This window comes from Lactuca sativa, chromosome 5 (genome assembly GCF_002870075.4).
Source record: "Lactuca sativa cultivar Salinas chromosome 5, Lsat_Salinas_v11, whole genome shotgun sequence".
NCBI lineage: Eukaryota > Viridiplantae > Streptophyta > Magnoliopsida > Asterales > Asteraceae > Lactuca > Lactuca sativa.
This window is the reverse complement of record NC_056627.2, coordinates 285,297,381-285,312,112: the sequence shown is the minus strand read 5'-3', so window position 1 is coordinate 285,312,112 and position 14,732 is coordinate 285,297,381. Positions and strand designations below refer to the sequence as shown.

The 14,732-nt window shown below is 35.9% G+C and overlaps 1 protein-coding gene across 1 annotated transcript; it reads left to right on the top strand.

Annotated features, from left to right (window-relative positions):
- Positions 1–11,964: 11,964 nt before the first annotated feature.
- Positions 11,965–12,576, top strand: LOC111910175 (uncharacterized). Its single transcript, XM_023905950.1, has one exon. The coding sequence runs from the start codon at positions 11,965–11,967 to the stop codon at positions 12,574–12,576; it is 612 nt and encodes a 203-aa protein (XP_023761718.1).
- Positions 12,577–14,732: the final 2,156 nt, after the last annotated feature.

Below are 14,732 nucleotides of genomic sequence, written 5' to 3'. Positions count from 1 at the left end.
GGATTAGCAGTGTACAGTCCGAAATTCGAATATTAGATCGAGCGATTTTTAGCTGACACAACCTAAACGAGAATTGAAGATCTCATTATTAGTAGCGTAACAATAAAAAGACAGATGAAAATGGACATCGGATGAAGAAGTTATGAGATTATAACGGACCAATCCTGTCCCGGCCTGTTAAAAATATAACTTTAAAAATAAATTCAAAATTAGCCGAAGGAGTGTAAACGAAAGTTGTAGAGTGCGTCTCCACCTACGCATGGATATAAAGAACGTCAAAAACGGAGTTCGTATGAACGAGTTACAAATTATAATAGCATATTTACGTATTAAAATAAAGTATAAATCATATATACGTACACATATATATACATATGTATATATCATTAGAAAGGTATCGACGATGCGGTCATTATAAGACTAATGTTGAGTTCTTTCGACATTAGTTTAGTACAAATATCTTTAAATCTATTTAAAATAGTATTATAAAGGGGTGTTTAGTTGTTTATATAACTATAAGGTCATTAAGTAATTATGGGGGGTAGTTTTTGTAAATTCAATTACTATAAATAAGAGGCTTGGGCTCTCATATTTCTTGCACCATTCTCTTGATTCAAGAGTCTTTCTCTCCTTATCCCCCGAGCATTTCGGTCCCTCGTGATTCGACTTCTCTTTCTGTAGTTTTAGTATAGTAAGGTGAGCGCTGAAGCGTTGCACGAATCTTTCTTAGAAAGATTCAGCGACGAAGTTCTGCCCCTACAGAGCCCGACTCCTAGCTAAAATCCCTTGTAAGTAAGTTATGCTTACCCTATTTTAAATATAGTTTATATTTAAAATTAGTATTGTTATTATAAATTTATAATAAATATTTGAGCTATTATTATGACTTATATAAGTGTCGTTATAATATCTTTTTAACTACTCGCGGTACGGAGAATTTGGTTTAAAGGGCCGCATAGGGTTGTTGGATTTCAGAAGTGCTATATGCCAAAATGGTCCTGCCCTCCGGTGTTTTATGTCTGGCCCCTGTCTGTACATAGTGGTTGGAAAGTATTGTTTAAACGCTTATATAATAATAATAATAATAATAATAATAATAAGACTAATAATTAGTCACGGTAAATATTAGACTAAAATCTAGTGGTAATAATACTAGGTTTCGTCGAAGGAAATTATTTTAAAGTAAACGAAGCGCTGTCCGAGTACCGAGTCACCACCTTCTCAAGTGAGTGCATAGTTACTTTCATCTTACACATAGATATGAAGTATTTAATATATATTACATGTTGTGAGTGCATAGTTACTTTCATCTTACACATAGATATGAATTATTTAATATATATTACGTGTTGTGAGTGCATAGTCCCTTTCATCTTACACATAGATATGAAGTATTTTATATAAACTACGTGCTATGTGTGCACATTATCTGAATACTTGCTGTCTATGCTGGTTGAACGTTTTATACATGTTTTAAAGGACTTAAACTGTATACATATTTTATATATACGAAAATGTTGGGTATGAGATGGGTAGATGAATGACGAGAGATAGAAGATGACGTGAGTATACATTGGCAGCTACAGATTTAGTGCCTATGGGACAAACACAGGTAGCTATGGACTTAGTACCTTTTAGACGTTGGTAGCTATGGATTTAGTACCTGTTTTGAATTGGTAGCTATGGACTTAGTACCTATTAGTTAGACGCTGGTAGCTAAGGATTTAGTACCTGTAGGAATTGGTAGCTATGGACTTAGTACCTGTTGAACATTGGTAGCTATGGACTTAGTACCTATTAGATAAAGACTGGTAGCTATGGATTTAGTACCCGAAGAATAGACTATAGCAGCTATGGAATTAGTGCTTTATGAACAAACATTGGCAGCTATGGATTTAGTGCCAGTCCCATAACCCTGGAAGTAAGGGACTTCGGAATAAACGAATGCAGGATAGATGACTCTTAGGTTAAATCCTTAAAGAGTAAAGAAGATAATGGGGATGGGTAATTGGGTTGATTGTTTGATTGAACATAATAATTATATTATTGTGGGTTGAAAACCCTATGTACTCACCAGGTTTCCCAACCTGACCCACTCAGTTTATGTATATCACAGGTGACGAAGTGAAGTGACATTACACTGAGAGATTTAAAAGAGATGTAGATCACTAGTGTAAATCATTGTAAGTCTGTTTATGCTTATGTTTCGGTATTAACGATGACATCCCAAACATTTTAAAATGAAATAAATACGTTTCTTCGAAAATGTTTTAATAACGTATTTACCATGTTTTTCTGGGAACAAATTCCGCAACCTTTTTATAAAATGAAGTACTCTGATTTTTATAAAGCATAAACAAAATCGGTCTTTTCTGGCCGTGATTTTGGGGATGTCACATTATTGCTACATAACAATCAAGGTAATATCTTAAACCCATTATTATGTTAATATGATTACTTGTATGCTAGAATTAGGGTTTATAGCCTTGGATAACTTGCATGTACAATAGAGAAACCTAGATCCAAGCATTAGGCCTAGGGTTTGTATGAGCACATAGGATGTTCTTATGGCCAAAACCCATCAATTACATCCCTTAAATAAATGGATTTTCATCTATTGTATTCTCATATAGTCTTGCATTAGGGTTAAACCCTAATGTGTGGCATGACCATATTTGTGACTGCTTTGTGCAACTATTCTCTTTGTGAAAACATTTTTCTTAGTGAAAAACCATCTTTATGATCATTGTTGTTCTTTTGTTCTGTTGTTCTTCTATATCATCTTTTCTTGTGTTTATACTTGTTCGTATCCGTTCAAGTGAACCTTTAACTGGTATCAAAGCAGGTTCTTCAATACATTCAGGTTATCATTTCTTCCTCATATTATCCTAAATCCTCTACCGCTTCCCAAGTTCCACCATTTGATGAAGATGATTTTTCTATGAGAAAATCAAAGGCTAAAGACGTTCTCGAAATCATGGACTATGGCATGTTTTTTGTTTTTAATAAGGGTCCTATAGCTTCCATGCGCCATTCTGGAAGCGATGATGTATCCTCCGGTGGACTAAAGGATAAATATGTGCCTGGCTATGACAAGAAAGAGAAAAAAATCTTAAATCTAGACATGAAGGCAAGCCTTGATGTAGGGAAATCTCTTCCCTATCATTTTTATCGATTGGTTAAAGACTACACATATGTTCAAGAGATGATGATTACATTAACAACAATCGATGACAAGGAAAAGATTTCTAATGATGAGTTCCATAAAGGTAAATGTCTTTTGGCTCGAATTGATGATCTTCACACTGAAGAGTTTAGCAGAAGCATCAACACATTTGACACTGATCTTTCTCGAGCAGCAAAGGATTCAAATTCACAATACTGGGATTCATCCTCAATGTATGAGGTAAAGAATTACATAAATTATTCTTCTAAAGAAAAGGCTAATATGTTTTATTATTTACATTTCAATCTCTCTAACTCTAATCAAGAAAAATTCTCTCTCAAAGATGAATTGAAGTCCTTAAAAGAAAATCCCTTTGCCACTGAGAACTCTCTTTCCCTAATGAGGAAAGAGATTTCTAGTCTCTCGCCGACTAAAAATTTATTCTTTGTAAAAAAGAAAAATCTGATGAATGTGCCAATAACATACAACTTATCATAAATAATTAGGCACAATCTCATTTTAACATCACTAAGTTAATCAACTCTCAAATTCCTGATCAGTGCGAGAAAGTTCTTGGTTGTGATATTGATGATGCTGTCTCTTTATTTAAAAAGATCAAAACTGAACAAATTTTTATAATGCTTATGATCTTGAAAAAGACTTTAAAACTAGATTTTTTTGTACCCATTACATAAATCAAACCTTAATTGATAAAAATTGCATGACTGAATCAAATGGTAATACTAAATGTATGTCTCATTTATCTGCTCTTGATCCTTCTCAACAACCTCATCTCCGTGAATTTGTGTTTCCTTTAACTAAAACCTTGCTAAAATTTCCCATCTCCAATGGTGAAGTTCACTATGTGAATGAAATTCTTAGCAAGCTCCCTGATGGTTCCATCAGTAACATTGACTTAGGATGTCATTCGAAATCCTCTCTCACTGATGTATCCGCTAACTCCTCATAGTGCACTGACTATGTAACCGTCGATAAATCACCTTGGTCTAGAACTAAAGAAAGGGTTTTCAATTTAAAAGAACAAAATTCCTCCAATTCAAATGTTAAGAGTAATCAATGTTCAAACTTTAAAAGAAGGAATCGTGGAACTAGGATATGTTATCGTTTTGGAGATTCATCTCACAAAGTCAGTATCTGCACTTTTGAAGTGAGTTCTAATCGTGCTGATAATATTATTGCTCGAAATAACAAATGGATTAAAAAAGGAAAAATCTTTAAACTGTCTCCCTGAAAATTGTTATGATATTTTTTCTAAGTTACCTATTGCAAAATAGGTCAGTGTGTACTAACTATATATCTTAGCACTTCAGGGTAAATAACATATTTGGTATTTAGACAGCGGTTATCCAAGGCACGTGACTGGATTCAAGTCTCTTATGGATGATTTCATTTGAAAATATGGACCTACCGTTACATATGGATACAATGGGAATGGAGCTACAGAAGGCTATGGCACCATCAAGTGTAAATCTGATGTGTTTAAGAATGTGTCCTATGTCAAAGGCCTCCAACACAAACTCATTTTAATTCGTAACAACCCAAAAAAAAACAATGATAAACTTTTTATTTTTTAAACCAATAGTTTCATTTACCAAATATCTCCAAGTAAATCACCAAATACAATATCAAAATATCAGAGTACAAATATCCAAAAAGTGTGGAAATCGTGAGGGGAATATGTTGTGCCATCACACTGGGCCCTTCCATTTCGTTCCAGATGTATATGAAACCATAAACATAAACTATAAGCACAAGGCTTAGTGAGTTCCCCAAATTACCACATACCAAACATACAACTGAGCCTAGCCCTAAGGTATATTCTAACCCAATATGAAAATATGGGCCTAGCCATGGGGTTTCTTCCAACCTATCATATACTCATTGGCTCACCCTGGGTCTATTTCAACCCAATCATGCAATAATTGGCCTAGCCCTCGGGTCCATCCTTGGGGGCTATTTCAACCTAAACATATAAACATGTAAAGTGAATGGATCCGCCAAACCTGAACATGAGACAACGCAGGTGGCTGGACATAGTCAAGGATTATGACTGCGAGATCCTTTACCATCCTGGTAAAGCGAATGTGGTTGCAGAAACTCTGAGCCAAAAGTCATGTTGATCTTCTATACCAGCGGCATGTATAAGGATATCAGTGGATTCTCCACTTGTAAGCTTGATCAGGGAAGCTCAGGCTGAGGGTGTGCGACACGAGAATTAGAAGCTGGAGAGGATTAGGGGCGAGATCACCAGATTCGAGCAGGATAGTCGGGGATTGCTAAATCGTTGTGGTTAGGTATGGGTTCCGATGTGTGGTGGGGTTAGACAGATTGTACTGGAGGAGGCTCATAAGTCTCTCTTCTCTATTCACTTGGGGGCCACCAAGATGTACTGATATATGAGACTGGGTTACTGGTGGCCGTGTGTGAAGAGGGAGATCACGTGGTATGTTGAGAGGTTCTTGACCTGCAGGATGGTCAAGTCCGAGCATCAGAGGCCGCATGGCAAGCTTCAACCTCTAGAGGTTCCCATGTGGAAATGGGAGCAGATCACAATGAACTTCATCACCAAATTGTCGAGAACGGAAAAGGGCTTCGAAGCTATTTGGGTCATCGTGGATCAATTAACCAAGAATGCCCATTTTCTGCCCATTCGGGAGAGATCATCAGCCGAGAAGTTGGCTGATATGTATATCCGCGAGAACGTTGCTCGCCACGGGGTAGATATCTCTATTTTCTCAGACCGGGATGTTCAATTCATCTCCCATTTCTGGCAGAAGTTCCATAAGGAACTGGGCACACGGCTGCATTTCAGTACAACTTATCATCCGTAGATAGACAGCCGAACTGAGCGGACCATATAGACCCTCGAGGATATGTTACGGTCCTGCGTTATTGACTTTTATGGGAGCTGGGACTCCTACCTACCTCTTGCAGAGTTCTCCTACAAAAACAATTTTCATTCCAATATTGGTGCTCCACCATTTGAGCTGTTGTATGGAAGGATATGTTGCGCCCTAATCTGTTGGGGTGAGATTGGTCACAAGGTGATGGATCGGAAAAAGGTAGTTCTGCAGACTACCGAGAGGATTCAGCAGATCAGGAAACGGCTGCAGACTACTCATAGTCGATAGAAGAGTTATGCCGACCAACGCCGATCTAAGTTAGAGTTTTAGGTTGGTGACATGGTATTACTGAAGGTCTCACCCTGGAAGGGTGTGATTCACTTCGGAAAGAGGGGAAAGTTGGGTCCCCGATACATTGGACCCTTTTGGGTTATTTCCAGGGTTGGCAAGGTGGCAAACGGATTGGATCTTCCGGAGGAGCTCAGTCAGATTCACAACACTTTTCATTTGTCTCAATTGCGGAAGTGCATATTAGATGAGGAGGTAGTGGTGTCATTATATGATATTCAGGTTGATGAGCGCCTAAATTACGTGGAGAGGCCAGTAGCTGTTCTGGATAGAAGAAAGTGAAGGTTCTACGAAACAAGGAGGTACCTTTGGTATAGGTACAATGGGAGCATCGGAGGGGATCCGAGTCGAATTGGGAGCCGGAGGCTGAGATGCGGGAGGATTATCCGAAGTTGTTCACCGCAGCAAACATCGAGGATGAAGCCTAGTTCAAGTGGGGGAGAGTTGTACATTTTCAGGTATAAATTTCAAGAAATTTTATACATCATTTAAGACCTACTTGACGAGTTGGAGGCCCCAACTCGTCATGTAGAAACTGATCAGGCCACATGGTTTATGGAACCTACTCGACGATTTGAGGTTGTGCATGAAAACCCTAATTTTTAGGGTTTGCACCCTATTTAAAGGACCTTAAGTCCCTTCACCGGCCTCCCTTATCACTTTACAGTACAAAGAAACCCTAGTTCTAGCCTTATACCTTCTTGGGTATGTGTGAGAGCCTTGGAGAGTGATTTTGGTGTGGTTGTGAAGGAACTTGGAGTTTGAAGAGGTTGAAGCAAAAGGAGAAGTAGTAGATCCAACATCTACTCTGTGTTAGCAACCATTTGGAGGTAAAAAGTCTTTACCTTGACTTTCTATTTCTTAGATCTCCTGTTATGAAAGTATATGGTCATTTTTGGTGCAAAATGGAGTCATTCTCGGATTTGAGCTTGTCCAGAGGATGTGGTTTCAGATCTGGACACCTCTAGGCTTCCATGAACATAAAGTTTCCCACTTTGTCTAGTCTTGGCCCTCCTCCATGCCCTAAACCTCTTATTAAGCTTAGTTTTAGTGTTTTGATCCCTTTGAGGCCTTACATGCACGTAAAGTTAGCAACTTTACGTGGTATCTCAGTCCTAAGAGGCTAGATCTGTAGTTTGGGGCCTTGGAGTCGTCTGGAAAGGACTGAACACGTTAAGATAGGAAAACTCGACGAGTTTCTTAGCCAATTCGACGAGTTGGATAGGGTTTACCTGCCTTTTGGATACTGAGTGAACTCGGCGAGTCGTCAAGGGTTTTCTTGGTTTTCTAAGCACTAAAGAAGTCGACGAGTTACTCAGGTAACTCAGTGATTTATCTCAAAATTTTTTTGATCTTCTGAGATATGAAGGAACTCGACAAGTTAGTAGATAAACTCGACGAGTTGGGTCAACATGGACTGTTGACCTTGACCGTTGACTTTGAATTTGACCATGGTTGACCAATTTTGACTAATGAGGTTATTTTGGTAATTTGGGATTCTAATGGAATTAGTCATATGGTTGTTACAGGTAGTTGAGTTTGGAGCTGTGAGTGAGGATTCGATATATCGGTTCAACACTACTTGTGAGGTGAGTTTTTCCTCACTATACTAACGGGGTTGAAGGCACCAATGTCGGCCCTTTTGGATTGTTATCCTGGTTATCGCATGATGATATGCTTAGTGATCTGCTAGATTTGTATCCTTGTATATAGGATGATGTTATGTTTAGTGACTTGTTAAGTCGGTATCCTGGTATATAGGATGATGTTATGATTAGTGATATGTTAGATTTATCTGACTGTTTATACATGCTAGCTAGCATTTGATGTCTATGTGTTGATTGTATATATGTGGGGTGGGTTGAGGCGGTATTGCTTTGTGCTATAGGCCAACATACCCAGGGCAACCCGGATAGATTGAAGGCCCAATGGGGCGTACCATTCAGGACAAAGGCCCGGAGAACGGTCCATATAGGCTGAAGGCCTGGTAGGGCGGACCAGACATGTTGAAGGTTCTGAGAGTGGGCCAGACATACTGAAGGTTCGGTGAGGGCGGTCCAGTCATACTGCAGACTCTATATGCTTGCTATTTGTTATGATATTGTTCTGGTTTGTATGGCGTTGGTATTTTGGGGGAACTCACTAAGCTTCGGGCTTACAGTTTTGGATTTTGTTTCAGGTACTTCAGATGATCGCGGTAAGGCGAAAGCTTGATTGTTCACCTCCTTACATTTTATGATTTTGATTTATGGGATACTCTGATATGAAACTATCTTGAAAACATTTTGTAACAAGTAATGGTTCTTGGGTGCTTGAAAATTTTTAAATTTTTATGAATTTTATGGATGTTACACATTACTCAACCATGTGGCCATGGAGGTTCATATGAAGTGACTTCGGGCCTGAGACATAACATCATGTTTGCAGCGAGGGATTAGTCGGTGCGCAAAAGATAGACAAAACCCTCGTTAGGGGAGATATTCTTGAAATTCTTACTAATCAAATTTAGATGAATCAGCGTGGGTTTATTCACTTGAAGAAAGAACACCGAAATTCATTTTTAGTTTTCAAAATTTTGTAGGTACAAGAATTACAGACCCAACTTCAATAATAGAAGACACATTCAACGAACAATGAAAGAGTGTGTTTATAAAGAATGTGCAGGGTCATGACTATATAAAACCATTGGATCCCACCCGCTGAGCCATGTAACTATACAAAACTTAAGATAATTATGTAAAATGTCTACAATTTTTTATTTAAACCTCACTTAAAATAGTACCTTCCGTTTATAAAGACCCATATAATTTTTCTTTGTATAAGCCAAAAAATGTAGGATGGGATATGACAAACAAAGAAATATATATATATATATATATATATATATATATATATATATATATATATATATATATATATATATATATATATATAACAACCTATCCTCCATCTCACAAAATAAACAAGACCTCCTCTCTATAAATTAGGAAGCTACAACACCTTAGTCACATGAACATATATCTCGTATCTTCCATTATTTTTTCAATGATTATTGTGAGATATCAAATATTTATTTATTAGTTGTTTGTTAACCAATAATATGAGGTTTGCTTCATTGTTACCCTAGAACCATTGCTAGAATGTGAAGAGTTCGATGAAATCTGACGAAAAAGAACGTTTAGAGTCTGAAGGCCATCTCTAAAATTCACGCAAGGCAACTCATGACACTACTCATTTGGGTGTTGGAATTAGTTGGAGCAAATATATGCTTATTAAAGTCTAAAATTAGTGAACAAACAAATGATTTTTCTTGTTGTGGAATATAGTGAGCATATGGCATATCATAAAACTTACTATTAAAAAGAAACAAATGTTTACAGGTTGGAGTAAATGTTTTGCTTTCTACCGCATTACATGATGATAAAATAACAACTTAGGGGATATTTTTTTTACCTCTTAATTGCAAAATTAAGAGGCAATATGTTAAAATTTCAGATTCAGAGCGTTTGTTTGCGTATTATTTTTTACCTCTTAAAATTAAAAATGCCTCTTATTTTTTCATATATTAAACAAGGTCTGAAAAATAAAACAAGAGACGCACTCGTTTCTATTTGCCCTAAAGGATCGACCACTTCCTTTCTTTTCTTCCTTTCGTGTTTGCTTGCTTCACATCTTCTTCTCTTCTGTTCCGACGATGCCAGCGACACCGCCTTCCTCCGCCGCTGCAAGGTCTTCCATCTCCAAGTCATTCTTCCGCTGACCGCAGCAGGTATTATTCTGTTTCTTCCTTCTTTCCCCTCGAATTCATTGGTGTTCTTCTGTTTCTTCCTTCTTTCCACTCAAACTTGAAAATAAAAAATAGAAGTTGTTATGCTGTCAGTTTCTGATTTGTTCAATCAAAATCAATATTTGATGTTATGCTCGATTTTGATGTTATATGCTCGATTTTGATGTTATATGATCGAATTCGAATGTGTTCAATGGATATGCTCAAATGTTGATGTTATGTTTGGTTTTTTATACTCAATTTTTTATGTTTAATGTTTTTATATTTGAGTATTATGCTGAAATGTTGTTGCTGGCATAATATTTGTGTTTGATGTTATAGTGAAATCATATATGTTCTTGCTGTTATCATGAAATATCCATTAGTTTTGTTGAATTCTGCATTTGTTTTGTTGAAATGGTTGCTGAAAATGTGCCTTTATATTACTTAAATTGTTGTTGAAAATGTGTATTTGCAATGCTTAACTTGTTGCTAAAACATACATTTTTTGTTGAATTGATCAAAGAAATGGGAGAAAAGAAGAATAGGATTAGTTGAAAGGTTGAAGGTATAGAGAAAACGTTTCTAGAAGCTTGTTTACGTGAAGTTACGATCAATAGACGGGAAAGGAGTAGTTTGAAAGCACTATCTTGGAGGAATGTAGCTGAAACATTAAAAATGGAACATAACTTTATTGCCGACCAAAAACAAATGAAGAACCGCTATGACTACTTAACTTCAAAGTTTGGTGCTTTTTTGAAGTTAAAAAACAAAACCGACAATGCGTACAATTCAACAGTCAACACCTTTAATCTTTCAAAAGAAGAATGGGAACTACAATCGAAGGTGTTTTATTAAGTTATAAAAAATATATTATCATGTTTAAATAATAAAATATTTTTTCCAAACAGTCAAACAAACATGTGGATTCTTTTAGATGCACGCCACTACCGTACCCTGACCTTTGCACATAGTTGTTTGAAGGGGCGACTGCGACAAGCATTCATAGTTGGGGGTCAACTTCTAGCCTTCCCCGTCCTACTCAAGATTCAAGCCACTATAGTTTGCATGAATTTGACGACATCGATTGCACTCAACAAGAAACTGCAGGTCTCAGTGACGAGTCCTCCGCTCAATCAAAAAAGCAAAAGACTACAGATACGACAAAGAGTCAAAATAAAAGTGAAGATAAGGGCAAAGATGCATCGAATTCAAGATTGCTTGAAATCGGGGAAGATATTACAACACTTGCTAAGATATTTGTGGAGAAGCATGCTTCTTCAAATTTGGGTACATGTATGGAAAAGTTGGAGAAGTTAGGATGAGGAATATTTAATCGAAGATACACTATTGATGTTGATCTTTTTGTTGAAGGTGCGGATAAGAGGCACGCGTGGTTAACCATTGATCCAACTATTTGTGAGAATTGGGTCAAGACTGTCGGAGCACATTATGGATTGTTTCGCTAAGTAGATGTTATGAATGATTTTATGGTTTTTTTTGGATAAGTTGATGTTTTGAATGACTTCATGTTTTGAATGATTTGATGTTTTTTTTTCTTTTGGATAACTAGATGTTTAGTCTTGATGTTTCGTATTACTTGATCTTTGGTTTGAACTATATTTTTATATGACATGAATGACTTGATTTTTTGGATGAATTTTTATTTTATATGTTGTTAATATAATTGTTATGTATTTTCAAAATAACAGATTGCATATGGATTTGGATGAAGAAATTGCATTTTTCATTTTACTATGTTGGTATTGGTTGAATCTAGCATCCAATAGAACTGGAAGGGCATTGATAACGATTCAGAAATGAGCGGTCATCAACATACACAAGAATTATTACATGGAACTTCTACACAATGTCATGAGTTGATGCATCTTTCACATGAAGCGAATGTACTTTTATGCAATCATTTTAGACGAAACAAGTGGTTGCAAAGTAGTAGGCATATAAGCGTTGAAGAAAAGATGACTATGTTCTTGACAACTATAGCAGAAAATAAACGGTTCAGGATTATCAAACGAAGGTTTCAACACTCCAAAAAAATTGTACATAGATGCTTTCATGAGGTGCTAAATGCAATGATACCTTTTTCAAGAGAAATTATAGTGCCAACGAATTCAAATGCAACCATGAATTCCTTAGAGAGACATCGTAGGCTGAAAGAAATATTTCCTGGAGAAATAGGTGCGTTAGATGGAACTCTTGTACATGTAGTTATGCCTGCTCATCAACAAACTCGCTACAAGGGAAGAGGAAAACGTGAATGCTTTCAAAATGTTTTAGGAATTTGTGATTTTGATATGATATTCACATTCGTATGGGCCGGTTGGGAGGGTATAACACTTGAATCACAAGTTTTGAAAGAAGTTGCATTTAACCCGACTTCAGGCTTTCCGTTTCCTCCTTTAGGTTTGTAATTCTTTTTTAATTTATTCTAAAATACGATTTTAATTTTTTATATATAATACTTCCTTCACTCATGTGTACATATATATATTACCTTTACGATGCTGCATACACCAACACTTGTGGATTTATGACTCCTTACCGCAACCCGATGTATTGGTTATCCGATTATCGACGACAACGTGCATTAACTAAGGAAGAAAAATTCAATCATGCACATGTGCAACTCAGAAATGTTATTGAACGTGCCTACGGTGTTTTGAAGGCGAGATTCCCACCCTTAAAGCGAATGGTTCCTTTTCCTTTTTCAGTGCAAAGAGATATAGTCGTTGCTTGTTTTGTAGTCCATAATTTCATAAGGAAATGTGATATTCATGATAAGTTATTTATGGCGTTCGAGGAGAACAATGGTCAAGCACATGGGGGAGAGAATGATGGCCAAAACGTACACGATATGGAATGGGGTTCACAAGGCAATGAATACATGAATAATTTGCGTGACTAGATTGTGAATCAATTATGGTCAAATTAAATTTGTAGGATTTTATTTGGATTTTAGTATGATTGTGTGGATTTAAAAATATATATGTTTGATTTGGATTTGTGTTTAATTTTGATTTATGCTAAATTTGGATTTTATATGGTGTTTATATATTTTTAATACGTATTTAAGAAATCTATTAAGTTATTTTCTAAACAAACACTTGAATTCAATAAAAAATAAAATAGAAGGGTAAAATGTTCATTTAATAATTCAGCACAAAAGTTGATAGGTCCCAACCAAACAACATGTTAAACATTCAACTTTTAAATTTCAGAACCTCTTAGAAATTCAGATCTCTTAAAAATTCAAATCTTAAAAATTCAGATTTTGCCAAACAGCCCCTTAAATAACCTAAAGACACATAATATTTAATATTTAAAAAAATAAAAAATTAATCAACAATACTTAACAAAATAATAAGGGATGGTGGATATCTACTTTGATAAAAAAAATAAGGTAAGAGAAAAGACATCTCATCACCCATACCTTTAAATCAATGAGAGAAGTATGACAAAATGATGGATAACTCATCTTTCCTGAATAGAAAGAAAGATAATGATCTTAATAGGTGTGTTGGATATGACAATAATAGGACAACTCATCCATAAGGTCATCCGTTATACTCACCACTAATCACTATAGTGGTGGGTGTCACATCATCACTACACTCCATACCACTAACCATAGGGTACCTACCACTAAACACACCACTCCACCTTATTTTTTTTATTTAAATTTAATTCAAAAATACATAAAAAATTCATATAATTTTTTTTAAATATTAGTTTTCATTAATTTAAAATACCAAATTTTATTAATTAAAATAAAAAAATAAAAATAACATTAGAAATAAAAATTACACTAATTAAAATAAAAAAATAAAAATAACATTAGAAATAAAAATTACATTAATTAAAATAAAAAATAAAAATAACATTAGAAATTAAAAAAAAAACTAAAATTACCAAGCTTAACTAAAAAAATGATCCCTTATTCTTACGTCGCACTCGAATGGACTCCTTCATTGCAAGCAATAGCTCCAAATCTTCACCTTCGAGGTTGTCCGCTTTCATTTTCAAGATTTCCATATCGGTTTTTGTTTGAATCACCGATTGTGTTTCTATCATTTTTTGTTCTACCCGATTCAACATCTCTGCCTTCGTTTCTTGAACATGCACATAACAATCAAATTTCTCTCGAATTGATCCATAAAACTAGATCCAGTAGCCGTTGAAGCCGTTTTTTTGCTTTATTTCTTCCAATGGGCCAACGAAGAGGTTGCTCGTCTTCAAGATCGAGGCGTTTTTCGTTGATGTCGAAATGTGTTCGGCCGTCTGATTGTTGAGACGTTCAGTCAGGGTTTCTTGAACGCTTTGAACCGAAAGATTGTGAACTTCCTTCTGTTTGCTCTTTCCATTTCTGAGCATCTTTCAACTTTAGCCAAAGTTTCACATACAGAAAAGTTTTGCGGGTTGCCTTTGTTTTTTTTTCAAATTTGGTCCAAAGCCGCCATGAAAACATCAAAATCATTTGACCAGCTTTTCGTATGTTTAGGAGGTTGTTGTAAATTCCTCCAAACTCGGTGCATTTGAGTCAAATATCGTGCCACTTGGAGCTAATTTC